Source organism: Oncorhynchus masou, chromosome 23, assembly GCF_036934945.1.
Source record: "Oncorhynchus masou masou isolate Uvic2021 chromosome 23, UVic_Omas_1.1, whole genome shotgun sequence".
Taxonomy (NCBI): domain Eukaryota; kingdom Metazoa; phylum Chordata; class Actinopteri; order Salmoniformes; family Salmonidae; genus Oncorhynchus; species Oncorhynchus masou.
In genome coordinates, this window is record NC_088234.1 from 27,912,802 (window position 1) to 27,932,076 (window position 19,275).

The 19,275-nt window shown below is 42.9% G+C and overlaps 1 protein-coding gene across 1 annotated transcript in view; it reads left to right on the forward strand.

The window, feature by feature from the left end:
* LOC135510696 (mitogen-activated protein kinase kinase kinase 11-like) overlaps window positions 1-19,275 on the forward strand; it is a 31,885-nt gene that overhangs the window by 2,984 nt on the left and 9,626 nt on the right. The window contains 3 exon segments of the mRNA XM_064931823.1: window positions 14,289-14,469; window positions 17,058-17,206; window positions 17,663-17,838. Coding sequence (XP_064787895.1) covers window positions 14,289-14,469; window positions 17,058-17,206; window positions 17,663-17,838 — 506 coding nt within the window.

Below are 19,275 nucleotides of genomic sequence, written 5' to 3' on the forward strand. Positions count from 1 at the left end.
CATTATTATACCTTTTGACATGTCCAATAATCCGTGTCAGAGGCTCGGCAATGTTCAGGGTTTGTAATTGTTCAGCGTCCATTCTTTTTATCGTTTGTTCAAATCACCAAATAATCCCTCTGAACAGCCATGTTACCTTACGCAAAATATCAAGATTATTTTTTTTTTAGTTTGACTAGAGACCGGCACCACTTCTTAGAATATGGGCCTTGGTAGGTCGGCGTTAATAGTTTTATACTCAGTTTCAAGGTTTTCGGTCACACCTATCCCTAGTTAGGCCAAAGTATCACTGTTTTCACTACATATTCATTGATTCTCACAATGCACAATCCTTTCACTTGTTCCACTGCACCTTTCCTCTCTCAACCCTCGACTTGCTTCATGACCCAGGACAATTACTTGTTCACTTTAATATGTCTGCCAAACAAAGACCATTCATTTCAAAGTTTAACCAACCATACAACTCTATGCACAGGGACTACTTTGAAACATTTCCAAAAAAAAACACATTTAGTAGAAGAACTGTGCAGATTAAACTTTGGGTAACGGAATTTCGATAAACTCTTTCTCAGGTTTTTATGCGACCATGTTTTCCAAAAACTCTTAAATATCCACTCCGAATTAAGATTGAAAGATGTCTGCAGAAATAATGGAGACTGACATGGCACCTTGAGTTTGAAGAAATCTCTAATTATTGAACTCCAGTAAGTGAGTTGGATTTACACCCAGTAACAGAATTTCATCATGGGTCTCTTGCCTGAACTAAACAGAAATGGTTAAAAATGTCATTCTCCTCATGTTTCACAAGTTCTGACATCATAGCGCAGAACAGCAGAGTACAGTAGAGTACAATGCAGCACATCAGAGAGTACAGTACAATGTACTGTACTATACTCTACTTTTCTGTACTGTACTTCTGTAGTGTACTGTACCCTACTGTGCTCTACTCACTGTACTGTGCTTTGCTATCCAAACTTGTGAAATATACTCGTGCAGTATCTATGACGGGGTCCAGATTTGGTCCGGTACGTCTGTGGACGTTATTAACATCAAGGCGAGGGTGGACTGACCAAATTTCATCTACTTTTCAACATCCACAGACTTCTGGCGTCGGTCCGTGCTCAGTGGTTGAGGATGCTGGTTACAGTCAATGGAAAGAGAGGGGACTCATGGGTAGGTGTCAGTGAGAGGTTGGGAGAGGTAACATTAAACTGGAGAGTGAGAGAGCGGGAGGGAGGAGTTTAATACTCTTTGTTTGACCACCAGACAACAGAAAGCTAAATAAAACCATTATGAGCTGAACATAACAGTATGCCAGTGGAAGAGAGACCAGTAGCAGGTGACCCAACTGTAGTTTGTGACTGGTGATTTCCCAATGGTTACCAATTAATTTGTGGTATTTCCGTTACTGAATTACGAGTTTTTAAGTCTCTCAATTCGTATACAAATTTGATATCAGTAAAATCACTAACTTATTGGTAGGTCTACCATTACTTGTTACTTACTTAAACTTTCATTATCCTCCATGAAGGAGAGAAATGTGAAAATATATTAAGAATATGTAGGTATTTGGGAAAGGAATTAAGGCAATATGTCTTAAACTTGCTGAAGGTAAACCATTTCTCAAACTAAATATAAATGTTGATTTTAGTTTGCAAGGGTCATCACATCAACACTTGTGTTTTGTGTATTTCTGATAGCTTTTTAAGACTATTTCTGTTAGATATTTTGTATGACCCATTTTCCATCTGTTTATCCAGAAATCAAAGCCTTTACTTAAAGCACATTTTTTAAGATGGAAAATGTATCTATGGCTTAATTTCCCCAAAATATAGACTCTCTTAGCTTTCATTTGACACCAAATGTGATACGCTCCTATGAACTAACAATTGTTAGTGCTCATGTGTCCTCTTTTTTTAGAGGGAAATGCCCCCCCACTGTTCTGACTGAGCAGACATCAACGAAACCCACTGGGCTGGAAAACACCCATGTTGTGTAAAGAAAAGCTTTTTAAATGCAGGGTTTATAGGCTATATGGAGCGGCACATCCAACACAGTCCCTCTCTACCTCCTACCTTGTGTTTTTTTACATTGAATTCTCTGAAGCTTTGTCCCAGGCCTGCCTTTACTTGTCTCGATCCTGCTGTTTGGGGAAGGAGACGTCTGTGTTTTAGAGAGAGAGATCTTCCTTCAGTGTTTCACCAGTCACTTTTTAAAATGTACGGGGGAACCAAGGTAAGGTGCACACTATTCAAGTTGGCGCCATTGAAAATGCAATGAGGTTCGAGCTTCCAAAATTGGACACAAGCCACTGACACACAGCGAGGCCTTACATTCAATAACACAGTAAGTGAAAGGAGAAAGGTTGAGAAAGGTCAGGTTCAGAGAAAGACGTTCACTACACGATAACGATGATTTTAAAAGTGAATTAAAGGCATTGTTTAGTGGACTGCCAAACCTCTCATGTAGATGACATGTTCTAGAAGGGTCCAGACCAGTAGTGATGCGCGGGTAAAATCACTGAGGAAGCCAAGTCAGTAAATAAACCATATTACAACTTATGTTGTGATGCATCCAAACAGATACTTTTGGTCAAGTAGTGCATGTGGACAACTGTTCTTCGAACATCTCATTCCAAAATCATGGGCATTAATATGGAGTTGGTCCCTCCCCTTTGCTGCTATAACAGCCTCCACTAGATGCTGAGACATTGCTGCGGGGACTTGCTTCCAGTCAGCCACGAGCATTCGTGAGGTTTGGCACGGATGTTGGGCGATTAGGCCTGGCTCGCAGTTGGCGTTCCAATTCATCCCAAAGACGTTTGGTGGGGTTGAGGTCAGGGCTCTGTGCAGGCAAGTCAAGTTCTTCCACAACGATCTCAACAAACCATTTCTGTATGGACCTCGCTCTGCGCACGGGGCATTGTCATGCTGAAACAGGAAAGGGCCTTCCCCGAACTGTATCCACAAAGTTGGAAGCACAGAATCGTCTTGAATGTCATAGTATGCTCTTGCATTAAGATTTCCCTTCACTAGAACTAAAGGGCCGAGCCTGAACCATGAAAAACAGCCAAAGATCATTATTCCTCATCCACCAAACTTTACAGTTGTCATTATGCATTGGGGCAGGTAGCATTCTGCTGGCATCCTCCAAAACCAGATTCGGTCGTCGGACTGCCAGATGGTGATGCGTGATTCATCACTCCAGAGAACACAATTCCACTGCTTCAGAGTCCAATGGCGGCGAGCTTTACTTTACACCACTTCAGCCGATGCCTGGCATTGTGCAGCTGCTCAGCCATGGAAACCCATTTCATGAAGCTCCCAATGAACAGTTCTTGTGCTGACGTTGCTTCCAGAGGCTGTTTGGAACTCGGTAGGGATAGACAATTTTTACTAGCTTCAGCACTCTGCGATCCCGTTCTAAGAGCTTGTGTGGCCTACCACTTTGTGGCTAAGCCGTTGTTGCTCCTAGACGTTTGCACTTCACAATAACAGAAGTTACAGTTGACCGGGATAGCTCTAGCAGGCAGACATTTTACAAACTGACTTGTTGTAAAGGTGGCATCCTATGACGATGCCACGTTGAATGTCACTGTGCTCTTCAGTAAGGCCATTATACTGCCACTGTTTGTCTATGGAGAATGCATGGCTGTGTGCTCGATTTTATACCCGTCAGCAGCTGGTGTGGCTGAAATAGCCGAATCCACTAATTTGATTGGAGTGCCCACATGCTTTTGGGTGTATTTATAGTGTATATCACCTGTAGAATGGTCAAACAAGTTCAAGTTTAGTGTTACCGCAAGTCAGCACAAAGACAACAGACACTGCCTCCAGTATTCCAGCACCATTTCAATTTAGTATTCCAGCATAAAATCAGCAAGACTATATACAAACTTAAATATACCATAAACAATTTAGTCCAATCAATGTTGCTAAATATCATGCTTCTGTCCATGGTACTGATTTGTGGTGTGTGCAAGTTAGACAAAACATGTTGACTCACCCTACTTGTAGACTGGTTGAAGGCCAATGCCATCCTCTCTTTCATGTTGGCAAAATGTTGATGGCTCTTTTATTGTTAGTTTTTGTTGTCATAGTCTGCCTAGCTAAAATGCTTGCAAGCCTGACTTCCTGGCATGGGCAACAATGAACCACTAAGTTAGCTAGGTTAACTTTAGCCTACTTGGCTACAGATTGAATTTCCATCGTCTCAGGCCAGTGGCACAACAAATAAATGTATGTTTGGATCAGAATCGCCATCAAAATCATTGGCCTGTACAGAGAATGAAGTCAAAACCAGAAGTCCAAATCCCCATCTCCATCCATGGCTTAGGAAAGGGACGATTCAGAAAGTTAGCTACCACAGGACATCAACACAAGCAGACCAGAAACTGACACGTTTTCTTCTGAAAATGGCGTTTTTCCAAGAAAGTGATTTTTAATTGTTCTGAAACAAAATCCAAACTGGCCACCAGGACAACCCACAGTTGCGCTCAGCTCAACGCTGATTGGTTAATTATTTTAGAGTTGTTCTTTTATCAAGGGAGGCCAAATGCTTGTTGGCATCAGTCAATCAAACGCTACGACGGCAACATGTTATACTCTTTTGGTCCAGATGGGTCCAGACATCCTGAGACGAGGGGCGCTGTTTCCCTTGCTCGGGTGATTTCTCCGCTGAGATTCAGCCACTTGTGAATTGACAGATGATGAAAACACAAGAGACGAAAAATACATTTTTATAATTTTTTTGGTTGGTCAAATATTTGGGGAAGCCCGGCTTCCTTTGGCTTCCACGAATACACGCCACTGGTCCTGACACACGCATTTTGTGATTTCACATGTTTTTGAGAAACTTACCCCCAACAGAAAGTCACTTCCTCATCCCTGTTGTGTAGTCTGGGGGGTCTGACAAAATGTAATCTAACGTTACAGATACATTTCGGAATTCGCACAATTTCATGTGTAGAACATCTGAAGACCTGCATCACTATACTGATCGCGTAGCCGTTTCTAAAATGATGTATTTGTTTTTTTGGGGTGGGGGGGACCCCATACGACAAGGATATGGAAGGGATGTGCTGTTTTGGGGTAAGTTTCTCAAAAACGTGAAATCACAAACGTGTCTGGATGCTTTAACAGGCCATTTACATCAAAAAATAGAGATTTGGTTGTAAAAAAATGTAAATGTGTCCATTTTAAGGGTGAAAGACACTTTGTATAGGTGTAGAGATTTTAAAAGATAAAAGCCTGCAGCTTTGTTACAAATCAGTGAAGCTGGTTGTACTTACTGCGTGAATGGAAGATGCTGATTGAACAGGATCATTGAAGAAGGTGCACACAGAGGAAGGCCTTGGATGCAGGCCAGAGGCCAGAACTGGACTTCTGTTGAAAGTAAATACAGAGGAAGGTACAGCAGAGAGGAGCCTCTTCCTCTCGCATTCCCAGTGCCAGCACACACACACACACACATACCTTGGGACCCCTTATCAGTCAGCCATTGACACCTCGGCCCTCAGATACACACAATCAGTCATAAACACATTGACGCACGCACATTATATTTACACCCACTATAAATATACACTATAGTTCGAAATCACGTGGGAAATTCCACACTAAGCGTTGGTGGAGTCAAACTAAATTTAATGGCCCTTTTTTTTAAACGTTTTTAAAGAAGAACTACAGTTTAAGTACATCTTGGAACAACATGTTTTTTTCTTTTCTTCCCAGAGTGGATAAGTATCTGATATACCGGTTGGTATACGGATGTGTTTTTGTTCAGGGTCCTTAGCGCCGCAACGCAGCACACTGAAAACATCCCCTGTGCTGCTCTGCACTCCCAGACACACACTGGCAGTCTCTCGCTACTTACACACTCGTTCTCACACACATCAACATTCCCAAATTCACTGAGGAGAATTACGAGGGCAGTTTGGACATTTAGCCCGTAGTGGCGTCATGTGAGGTATTCAGGCCAGGATGTAGAGACATTTTGAACTTGATAAACTCCTGAATTGCAACCCGTATGTTATTCTATAACTCTGGCATGTTGACTTTCATCATCTGTAGCAGGGGCTGCTGCGGCAATAGAGTAGCTTTGCCAGTCGAGTCTATTGTCAGAGACAAACAATACTAGGCTAAAGTGTGCTGATCTAGGATCAGGTCCCCCAGTCCTTGTCATCTTTTTCACAATGATCTAGGAAGGCAAAACTGAATCTAGATCAGTACTCCTCTTCTGAGATGCTGTATGAATACAGGCCCTGATATGGACATTTTGAAAGTAAATCCAAGAGGTGTTGTATGTAAATTAAATGGTTAGAGAGACCAATGGGGCTTGACCGTTATGGCCAGTTAGTCACTTTTTGTTAAGTGGTAGCTTTACTTTGTAGTTTACTGGGTAAATAGGTCATGGGATGAGTAGTAGGAGATGGTACTCGTAAATTCAAATCAATAACTCATCTGCATATTCAAATCGAAAGCAAAACTATATTCTGTTTTGTGAAGGAAATAGCCTCCAACTGGAATGAGATCCTGGTCTTGGAGATAGAAACAGGTTGGATGCGAAATGTAGCCACAGATCGATTGAATAAAACACCTTGCTGTAGGTCAATTCCCGTCTTCTATTTTCAATCAATCTGTAATAAAAAATAAAGTAGAACACAAAGTTGATAGCCATTCTTTGTCGCTGTTGGATGAAACGACAACGTTCCAACCCCCAAACTACAGTAGCAAACGCAGCCGACAGACAGTGGCAAGGAAATACTCCCTCGGCCTCAATAGCTACAAACCTGTCCTTTTATCTTTTTCACTGACCGCTTCAATACCACTGTGTTGCTGCCTAACAGGAATCACCTGTGATTGGGTGGCAGTGCCAGTGCTGTCAGAGCAAGGCTCAGCTGCTTTCCCATTGGAACAGTGTCTGGCGGACTGTGATAAGAGTGCAGTAGGCCCAGGAGGGGTGAGGGTAGCTGGCCTCCCCTCTAGCTCTGTGTTCCCTTCTCTTTATTTTGGAAAGGCCGGGCAAGCTGCATCCTGAGATCCCAGGGTCTGATTGGCATAGGGAGGGAGGGGGGCAGGTAGGAGCTGGCACGGGATTCCCATACACACACTGTTGGCTTGGATACACGCATGCATGGATATACACACACACATGCACGGACAGTATGTGTACACACACACACACACACACACACACACACAACTAATAGTTCCAGAATAATATGCTGTGTGGAACAGAGAGCAGGAGGATGAGGCCCTGGACAACACAACTCCAGGGAATGAGAGGAGTGAGGGACCAAACGAGACACTAAGGTCACACCACAGAAGATGCGGAGAGAGAGTTCCAAAACCCAGGGAATCAGGGAGAGGTCTTTTCCAGGCTTCCAGCTAGTTCTCTCACTGGCTTGGTTTGGCATCTTTTCTAAAGTGAGCCGATGGAGAATTCTTACCATTTGGCTAGAACGATTTGACTAATTGTCCTTGTTATGCTTCTCTGTACATCCTGTATGCTTCTCTGTACCTGAGCATTTGTATGTGTGCATGCAGCTGTTGTACCAGAGTCGAGCAGTGGAGGCTGCTGAGGGGAGGACGGCTCATAAAAATGGCTGGAATGGCACAAACGTAGTGGCATCAAACGCATTGAAAACACGTTTGATACCACTCCACTTATTCCAATCCAGCCATTAACCACGAGCCCGTCCTCCCCAATTAAGGTGGCACCAACCGGTGGAGTCGAGGTATGCTTGTCATACCGCTACATTTTTGTCCTCTCTCTCAGTAAGTTGAAGCCGATTTTGATCTGTTCCAGTGCCGTTCTGCGCGATTGTGCAAACATTAGGGAACATTTCTTGTCAATCAAACCTTGATAAGCTAGCTTTAACTAGCTAGATGAATGCATGACACGGGACCATCACATTGTACTATGTTGCATAAAGGGGACCGTCTTTCCAAAAAAAAAGTAGGAAGTAACCGCCCACTTATACACCAGCCACTTCTGACCCGACCTCCTGACCTCTACACCCTGTGAGGTTGACCACGGTTTGACTCCCAGGGTCTGAGTTTCCTAGGATACCAGAGAGGCCGGAGCGAAAGGGCCGACTCCGCTGCAAAATCTGTCAGCGCGAGAATAAAGCACGAAGCAGCCCAAATTAGTCTTTTTCTGTATGGAGGTCAACGAGAGTGTCACATTAAGTCAACATTAACATTGTATTGCTCATTTGCTCAAGTGAGGCTTATTTGATCAAATAGAGGTTTCGTAATATTTAGGTTGTTTACAAATATCCTGATATAAGTGGACGCACGTGACATCCTGGCAACTTTGAGTAAAAAAAAATATATATATATTGGAGTTGTGCCTGTTGTTCACATGCCTTCTCATGAACTAGAATGTTCTGCCTCCTGCCTGCCTTCCGCCTTTGCTGACATGTATTCCCATTGTTAGAGCAGACAGTCCAAAATCTAGATCGTCTTTGAGGAGGCTGAGCTAATGGAGGTTAAACTTCAACGACTGATGTTCGTGTTGATGTCAGCTTCCCTGCTTCTTGTGAAGAGAGAGACTTGTAGCTATGTTGTACCATTGTTGTTTTGTATAGGTGAGTTTAGCTTTTACACACTTTAGCTGCCAAGAGGAAAATACTCAATGACTAGACTTGGTGTATGTTATGAAGAACCCATTGACAGAGTAATCCCTTAACGCGCCCTTCTTAAGAGGATGCCTAGGGTCTGAGGAGAACTTGTCTTTTATAATGCCAAGTAACCAAATGCCCTGTTAATACCACATCAACTCTAATATGTTTCAGGTTAATCACGAGTTGTGTTCTCTTGCAGGTTGCTGTTTTGCTGCTATTCTTCCATATCTCTCTGTGTCTCCCTCTCTCTTTCTCTCTCTTTCGGTTTCTCTCTCTCTCCATCTCCCTCTATCACTATGTCAGTGTTAGAGGTTGCCAGACTGTCTGTCAGCCTATGGCTCTGTCCCACAGGGGACAAAGCGCCCGTTCTTCGTGGGGAAAGCCCCCTCCCCTGTCGGAATTCTCCCTCGCCTACGGGCAGAGAGCAGAGCTGGCCCAAACACACAGGAGGGGAGGGCAGAGAGAGATGAAATCAAATAAAATTGTATTGGTTGCATACACACATTTTTGCAAATGTTATTGCAGGTGCAGTTTCTAGTTCCAAACAGTGCAGTAATATCTAACAATACACACAAATCCACCAAAACATTAAGACATATCAGAATGAGCCATGTCCGGAATAGAAATATATCTATATAATGGCTTGAATAGACAGTATATGAATAGAAAAGATGTGTACAGTAGTAATTCTATAGGATGAGGCTTGACTAGAATACATATGAAGTGGGTATAACAGCATGTGAACGTTATTAAAAAGTGACCAGTGTTTAATGACTATGTACATAGGGCAGCGGTCTCTAAGGTGTAGGTTAGAGCAATGGTTCCCAAACACACACACACACACCGACCATAACATCAGCCAACAGCCATGATCTTATAGGGAACTCGGTGCAGCTTTCAACTTACTCTTAAAAGTTGTAAAAATAAATTGGGTAGTGCATCATCACTTTTCTTCTTCTCATGTCAGTCACTGCTGCCATTTTCTATAGACAGCATTTTATAACTTGTCAGAAATGTCCAGATCAACTAGGGTTGAAGGTTTTTGATTTGAATTTTTTTTTTTTAGGCCATATTGTTGTAATTTGTTGTCACTCAAATATCGCATCAATACACATTTGACACGGCAACGTGCATAGAATCGCTCTAAAATGTGCTTTTAAAACAGGACTTTTAAAACATTTTCTTTGCACCCCATGACAGAATGTGTAGAATTGCAGGAAATAAGCTTTAAAACCTGCAAAATTCTCTCTACCAAGAACAGTAGTGTGTGAACAGTAGTTTGGTGCAGCTGGCCACTTTTTATGAACTACAGGTCAATGTCATGCTACTAATGAATTGAGTCAAGCTGGTAACGCAGGTGAGCTTCTTATGTGTGCGTCCTGCCAACAGAGATTTAGGATTTCATGATACCCCCGGCCTTTATTCCGTTACCCCTTTTCCTTTCGAGATATGCCTGCTGAACACCCAAAATCTGTGTGCAACTTGCTACACTTCTTGGATCGACGTGCCTCTGAAGAATGCAAACGTGTGTTCTCTCATAAGCTGCTGTGGAAATGAAATGGGGCCACAGCCCTTCCTTGGTGGTGCGTGAAGTGCATGTCAGTGTCAGTTTCATCCACACTTAAGATGTCAATAGCCCAAGTGCCCCTAAATAAGAAAACACTATATTTTTCTTCCCACATACAAATATGCAATAGACTGTTGAGCTTCCTTTCCATATATATATTCTGTTGTAGATAGGCTTGGCTGGTTTACATGTCTAGGGTCATTTCAGTGACTACCTACTCTCTTTCTTTCTCTCTCTCTGAACAACAAACAATACTAAACAAAGTCCCGTTGCCATGGGGATGTAGCTGCCGTGTCCAGGCGTCTTTGTTTGGTTGCCCTGTCTGTGTCAGGAGGTTGTCTGGGGCTGGGCAGGCTAGCAGGGACCAACTCTGGGTCTAGTGCCACATGTCCTTGTTCACCTTATTCCCGACAGGACAAGTCGCGTATTGCACCCACACTGCTCGCGCGTGCCAACGAGAGTCTGCGATGCCAAGGACTAAAATAGAAGTCATTCCTATTTCTGACACAGATTGCACTGAAAGTTTTATTTTGCGATGCTCGCGCATGCGGCGTGTCTGGTCTGGTCAGCATGTTAGACTTCTAGTCTGGTACATCGGTTTAGTGAAACCCGAGATATGTCATGCCGTGGATGTCCATTTTTTTCAAAATGTGTTTATTTATTTAACCTGGTAGGCTAGTTGAGAACAAGTTCTCATTTACAACTGCGCCCTGGCCAAGATAAAGCAAAGCAGTGCGACACAAACAACAACAGAGTTACACATGGAGTAAACAAGCGTACAGTCAATAACACAATAGGAAAAAAAGAAAGATCATATACAGTGTGTGCAAATGGCATGAGGAGGTAAGGCAATAAATAGGCCATAATAGTGAAGTGATTACAATTTAGCAGATTAACACGAGTGATAAATGAGCAGATGATGATGTGGAAGTAGAGATACTGGTGTGCAAAAGAGCAGAAAAGTAAATAAAAACAATATGGGGATGAGGTAGGTAGATTGGGTGGGCTATTTACAGATGGACTATGTACAGCTGCAGCGATTGGTTAGCTGCTCAGATAGCTGATGTTTAAAGTTAGTGAGGGAGACATAAGTCTCCAGCTTCAGCGATAGTTATTTGGAATTTTTTATATTTTTTTGCAATTTGTTCCAGTCACTGGCAGCAGAGAACAGGAAGGAAAGGCGGCCAAATGAGGTGTTGGCTTTGGGGGTGACCTGTGAGATATACCTACTGGAGCATGTGCTACGGGTGGGTGTTGTTATCGTGACCAGTGAGCTGAGATAAGGTGGAGCTTTACAATGGTTACATACTAGACCAGTTCACTGTTTGTGGTTCCAGCAGCCAGTGATATTGAGGGGAGAATGGTGTGGTCATGTGTTGGGAGGGGCCAAAGAGTGTCTTATTTGAGGATGTACTCTGCCTCAACACAGGAAATGGAGGAAGAATATTGAGCGTTCTGATGCTGCTAAAACGCTGTCTGTGTCTGTACTTCTCGCTAATTTTTCTTTTTAGTTACTGCAAGTTATTCAAGCCGCCACAGGTCACCACCCTGGCAGACACTCGACTTGGTCAGTTTATTGTCGATAACAACCAACCCTCTCTCATCGGCGCGGCCGATTTGATTCACTCACCCATATAGCCCACATTCCTCTCCGGCTTTCTCAATCAGTTGCCGGAAGCAAAATGACCCCTGTTAACCCCTGTTTCTAAAAATAGGATACGGCTTAATCTGCCTCGTAAAGCACGACGGTGAAATGGATCCTCTGTTTCGAGGAAGGGCCAGAGCCCTTTGGTCCAATTGGCGTCACTTCCTGGAGGTTAGATCACAAGAGCAGACCGAGAGGAAATAGAGGTTATTGCCCAGAGCTTGGCTATTGCCTATACCTATGACCATGGCCCATTTGACTCTGGTCAAAAGTAGTACATCATGTAAGAAATAGGTTGCTATTTGGGACGTAAGCTTGTTTTGAAATGTGCTCAACACTAGTTGACTGACAAACTAGTTAGGTTTCATTGAAGAGAGTACAATAGATTAGTGTGGTAAGTATTTATCCCATCGAGGGGCTGTATACTAAAGGAAAACAACAACAACAAGAGGATGGAATGAATGGAGACTTGTTTTATTGTTGTCTACATTTCTGCTACAAGGAGGACAAGCCAATGAAAAGTCGATCAATCCAGTTTGGTTTGGTTTTTAATTTAGTCGCCTGATAACTACTAAGACCATGGGTTTTCGTGGAAATCCTATGAAGAACAGGAAGTCCATGGGAAGTTTTTCTGACGCACATAAATGACAAAAAAAACAACGGTTGATTCTCCAGAAAGACAATACAGAGATGCAAAGGGACGCAGGGCATTTGTCTGGTTCTCATCCCACAATCTCATGCCACGGATCTGTGGCGCGTCTGTTCACATTGAACACAGCTCCCATACCTGTGTCTGTGCTTTTAGATACGTACTGTACACAGAGATACCATTGGCATAAGTTTAATTGACACTGTGGGTGTGTTCCTATGGTATCTCTGTGTACAGTACGTATGTTTAATTGACACTGTGGGTGTGTTCCTATGGTATCTCTGTGTACAGTATGTATGTTTTAATTGACACTGTGGGTGTGTTCCCATGTGTGAACATGTGTCCACTGTTCTTTCTGTCTTTCTAGTTGTTGAAATGCATGCGTGTGTGTGTGTGTGTGTGTGTGGCCGAGCCTGCACAGTGTGAAGTGATGGTGCCAGAGGTTCATTGTGAGAGCTGAGCCTTTTCACAATACCCCCCACCCCACACTCTTGTGATGCATTCCTTTGTGACGTCAAACACGGTGCAGTGGCCGGCCTGCCAGGCAAAGCACAGGATGTGTGCAGAGGGAGGGAGCCAGAGACTGTAGCGTGTGCGTTTGTGTGTGTGCGCGAGAGAAAGAGAGGCCCGATACAGAGAGGGAGAAGGCAAGAGACGACAGACAGAAAGAAAACCTGCACTTATACACTGAAAAAAACAGAAAGTGTCTGGAAATAGCAGAAGGCTTACTTCCCCATTTAAAAAAAATAAAAATAAAATAAAAAATAAATAAATGATTCCATAATTCCGACTCTCTGTCTTTCTCTCTCTGGACGTTGGCTGCCCGTCTCTCACCCTGAGGTTACCCATTTGGGCTGCCAAAGGGGAGGGCATAGACCCGTCCTAACACATGCGTGTCGTTCTAAGGCGTATTCCCAGAGCTTTCGCCTCTTTTCACCTCGCACGCGAGAGGAGGGAGGATGCCTGACCTCAGGTTTGCATGCTGAGGCGGAAGAGGCTAATCCAAGGCCTCTCAGTGCAGGCTGATTGTGCCTAGCATGTATTGCCCGTGCATAACATAGCTAACCATCACATGAAGACGTGCAGGTACAAGGGGCAGAGAAGATGAGTATCAGGACATAAAATGAATGTGCCTCTGTATTCCATTAGCTCAGTTCTATTCCAGAGTGTATCATTCTAGATATCTATGATGAAAGGATGATATATGCCCATCGTCTGGAGGTTAAAGAGCGGAGATGTTACTGTATAGATATAGAAGGTTTTATCAGGTTTCCTTTCTTCTTCTAAGTCTGATCTCACTGATCTAAAAGAATAAAGGGAAGAGGATGTGAAAGGCGTGTGTGTGTGTGTGTGTGTGTGTGTAGGAGGGGTCACGAAGTGGCTTAATACTTAGTTATGAAAAGTTCTAAATCCCCTTTTGCAATGATGCATTATAATTACTTCATGCATTTAATAGTTGAATAAGAGTGTTGGAGAAATCCTTTTCTTTTTTTTTTTTCCTTCACACCCACCTTGCTTTATACGGTCGGGACGAGTGTTAATATTATTTAGGTTTTGCTTGTCTTTTCCTAGTAGCACTGATTCTCCTGACAGTTGCTTTATTACTGAAAGTGTTTACTTTACCACGACTGCCGCCGGTGGTTGTCGTCCCTTGGAACCTTAAGTTGAACGCACCAACTGTACGCGCGATCTGATGGCTCAGATCATCATCATCGCGTCTCTAAAATGTAAATGTTTTTTTAAAGGAGGATGTCTCAATCCAAGCGTCTCTCTCTCTCTCTCTCTCTCTCTCTCCCAGTCCTCCTGGCCCAGCCTATGGAGAATGATTGTATGGAAGGGATAACCCTGAAGATCACAGACTTTGGCCTGGCGCGGGAGTGGCACAATACCACCAAGATGAGCACGGCGGGCACTTACGCCTGGATGGCGCCGGAGGTCATCAAGTCCTCCACCTTCTCCAAGGGCAGCGACGTCTGGAGGTAAGGGGGCTTGTAGGTGTGTGTGTTTGCGTGCGCGCGTGTGTGGGGGTGGAGCAGTACATGATGACGAGAAATGCCAACTTCCCTGTTGAGATGCCAACTTCCCTGCTAAAATAATTGATTTAAAAATGAAGATATATGACGAGACTATTTATGAGCCAGGACTGTGGGAACTTGTCCCTCCACCTTCTCTGACAGTGATATAATAGGGATGGGTTGCAGGAGGGGTACAGCCATGTGATAGCAGCAGCACCTCAAAGCCTGCTCTGTGCTTTGTGTGAGACGTGTCATGCACACTGTCCTATTGTCCCCCTGTATGGAGCTAGAGAGGGAGGGAGGTAGGCCACACAGCAGACCTGACCACAACCGGTTATCTGTGAAGGGTGTGTTTTTTTTTTCTCTTTTCTGTGTGTATGCGTATTAGTGCGCATGCATTTTCGTACCAGTGCCACACACAGGAAGTGTATCCAAAATAGCACACTGTAAACACAACACACACATCTCTTTCTCATGCTCTCCTGAGACACTTCACTATTCCTAAACTAGCTTTTTCTGTTTTACTTTGCATATGTTAATGAGAGGGTGTTATGAACCTGGTATGAAAATGAGGGCCAATATTGACCTCTTCTTATTCTCCTTTATCCATCTCCGTGGCTGTTTCCCACAATGGCTCCCTATGTACTTTTATAGTGCACTATTTAGGAAATAGGGTGCGATCTGGACATGCTGTAGCCCTTCTTCATAAAGCTGTAGATTTCCGATGCTGGCAAAAACAGAGCCGCGGAGTGGCAGAGTAATTAAAGGACTATATTAAAACGCTGCAGGCTACACTCCCCACTTACAAGACAGCCTACAGCGCTTTCGGAAGAGCGTGTGTGTGGAACTGTGAAATTGAATCAAATCAAATTTTATGTCACATGCGTTGAATCAAAGATGGACCTTACAGTGAAGTTCTTACTTACAACTCTTAACCAACGATGCAGATTTAAGAAAAATAAATGTTCAAATATTTACTAGAATAAACTGAAGTAAAAAATAAACTAAAAAAAGGTTTAAAAAAAGAAAATAAAGTAACAAATAATTAAAGAGCAACAATAAAATAATAGCGAGGTTGTATACAGGGGGTACCGGTTCAGAGTCGACGTGCGGGGGCACTGGTTAGTCCAGGTAATTGAGGTAATATGTACATGTAGGTAGAGGTGACAATGCATAGATAATAAACAGAGAAACAGCAGCATAAAAATGGGGGGGGGGGGGTACAATACAGTCAAGATGCTCTCGATGGTGCAGCTGTAGAGGGGGAATAGGTGTTGTTGTGCCCTCTTCAAGACTATCTTGGTGTGTTTGGACCATGATAGTTTGTTGTGGACACCAACAAACTTAAAGCTCTCAATCTGCTCTACTACAGCCCTGACGATGAGAATGGGGGCATGCTCGGTCCTCCTTTTCCTGTAGTAGCCCCCCGCTAACTAGCTAGCCATTTCACATCGTTACACACGCAAGAGAAGTGACACAATTTCACCTGGTTAATATTGCCTGCTAACCTGGATTTATTTTAGATAAATATGCAGGTTTAAAAATATATACTTCTGTGTATTGATTTTAAGAAAGGCATTGGTGTTTATGGTTAGGTACCCGTTGGAGCAACGACAGTCCTTTTTTGCGAATGCGCACTGCATCGATTATATGCAACGCAGGACACACTAAATAAACTAGTAATATCATCAATGTGTAGTTATAACTAGTGATTATGATTGATTAAGTTTAATGCTAGCTGTCAACTTACCTTGGCTTCTTACTGCATTCGCGTAACAGGCGGGCTCCTCGTGAGGCAGGTGGTTAGAGCGTTGAACTAGTTAACCGTAAGGTTGCAAGATTGAATCCCTGAGCTGACAAGGTAAAAATCTGTCGTTCTGCCCCTGAACAAGGCAGTTAACCCACCGTTCCTAGGCCGTCATTGAAAATAAGAGTGTGTTCTTAACCGACTTGCCGAGTTAAATAATGATTAAATAAAGGTGTACATTTTTTTTTAATGGCCAAAATCAGCGTCCAAAATGACCGATTTCCGATTGTTATGAAAACTTGAAATCGGCCCTAATCAATCGGACATTCCGATTTAATCGGTCGACCTCTAATGTATGTATGTGACCCGCCCCATCATGTTTTTATTGTAGTATGCTAATAGCTATTGCTTTATTCCCTATTTTTGCCTTTATGCATGTTTTAGAGAAGCGTAATGCACTTCCATGACCGTCATTATTGCATATAATAAATACATAAATGATGATATTAATAACGTATAGCATAGTTGCCATCCCTCCACTTTAGCTGTTGATATCATTTGCATGCACTGTATGTGTGTGCTATGTATGTATCATCAATGTACTGTATGTATAGCATCAAACTCATTCCATTCCACATATTTATTTCCAACACTGGCACACCTGATTCAACGTGTCAATCAATGGCTTCATGATTAGTTGACTAATTGAATCCGATGTAATTTAATACCAGAAAGACCAGGGACTGGTTAGAGAAACTTCCCTAACCTTCAATTGATGCCTCCTCTCCCCCTCTCTCCTCCCCAGCTATGGTGTTCTTCTGTGGGAGTTGCTGACAGGAGAGGTTCCCTACAGGGGCATAGATGGTTTGGCTGTGGCCTACGGAGTGGCTGTTAACAAACTCACTCTCCCCATCCCCTCCACCTGCCCAGAACCCTTTGCCATGCTCATGGCAGGTAAGAGTCCTTTGTGCGTGCCTGCGTGTGTGTGTGTGTGTGTTTTTAAATTTGGTGCAACCATAATTCTCTCTTCTCCATTTCCTCAAACCTGGAGGCTGAATTTCAAAAAGAATGTTGCGTAAAATGTCAGATTTGGTCACGCGCAGGAAAAACATTCCGAGCTGCTGGTTAGGTTGGGCAATACATTGAGGCTGCTGCTCAAGGATGTTGTTAGTTTGAGGTGATTGTTAGATTTGTTAAAGGCACTAAAGAAATAATTTGATCATCAGTTGTGTAAACGGACTTGACAATGCCTAGCCAAATGACAGCCATAATGCGCTTTAAGTTGTAGATTTGTTTGTGCATGAATTGTGTCATGTCCTGACCTTACAGGGTTATGTAAGCTTTGGTAGTGGAGTACCAGTAATTGGCATGTTATTGTAATTTGTCTAAACTCAATGTGTCTGCCTTCAGAGTGCTGGGATCAGGACCCACACCACAGGCCAAACTTTGCCTCCATCTTGGTTCAGCTGACGGCTTTGGAGAGGCAGGTGGTGGAGGAGATGCCTCAGGACTCCTTTCATTCCCTACAGGAGGACTGGAAACTGGAGATCCAGGACATGTTTGATGAGCTCCGGGCCAAGGAGAAGGTGAGGGGAAACGGGTGTCTTTTAGAGCGAGGCTGGGAGACCGTGACTGTGTGGTTATTGTGTGTGCGTTTTTTAAAATCGAAATGGAGAAGTATGAGTGTGCTTGTTATTGATGCACGTAACTGGAGCACCCTAGATTTGGTTACAGCTTGAATTTAAAATGGATTTGATTGAGTTTTTGTGTCATTGATCTACACACAATACCCCATAATGTCAACGTGGAATAAAACATGTAAAACTCAAATGTCTTGAGTCAATAAGTATTCCACCATTTGTTATTGCAAGGCTAAATACGTTCAGGAGTAAATATGTGCTTAAGAAATCTCAAAAAGTTGCATGGACTCATTCTGTGTTCAATAATAGTGGTTAGCATGATTTTTGAATGACAACCTTAACTCTGTAGCCTACACATTATCTGTAAGTTTCAACCACAGATTAAACCGCAAAGACCAGGGAGGTTTTTCAATGTCTCACAAAGAAGGGCACCGATTTTGGTAGATGGGTAAAAAAAATAGCATGGTGAAGTTATTAATTAGACTTTAGATGGTGTATCAATACACCCAGTCACTACAAAGATACGGGTGTCCTTCTCCTTCCTAACTCAGTTGCTGGAGAAGGAGGAAACTGCTCAGGGATTTCACCATGAGGCCAATGGTGATTTTAATAAAACAGTTTGAGTTTAAAGGTTGTGATACGAGAACTGAGGCTGGATCAACAACAATGTAGTTACTCCACAACACTAGTCTACATGACAGATTGAAAATAAGCCTGTACAGAATACAAATATTCCAAAACGTGCATCCTGTTCTCAACAAGGCACTTAAGTAATACTGTAAAAAAAACTAATTGGCAAAGAAATGTACTTTTTGTCCTGAATACAAAGCGTTACGTTTGGGTTATGCAAATCTAACACATCACTGAGTACAACTCTTCTTATTTTCAAGCTTGGTGGGTGGATGCATCATGTTATGGGTATGCTTGTCATCGGCAAGAGCAAGGGAGTTTTTCGGGGATAAGAATAAACAAAATACTGCTATAAGTAAAGGCAAAATCTTATAGGAAAACCTGGTTGTCTGCTTTCCAACGGACACTGGGAGAGGAATTCACCTTTTTAAGCAAGACAGCAACCTTAAACAGAAGGCCAAATCTACACTGGAGTTGCTTACCAATACAACATTGAATGTTCCTAAGTGGCCTAGTTATACAGTTTTGACTTAAATAATTTTGAAAATCTACGGCATGACTTGAAAACGGCTGTCTAACGATGATTAACAATCAACTTCACAGAGCTTGAAGAATTTTGTGCAATCCAGGTATGCAAAGCTCTTAGAGACTTTCCCTCAAACTCACTGCTGGCCGCCAAGGGTGCTTCTACAAAGTATTTACTCGGGTGGGAATACAGATACTTCTGTATTTAATTTTCAGTAAATTTGCAAT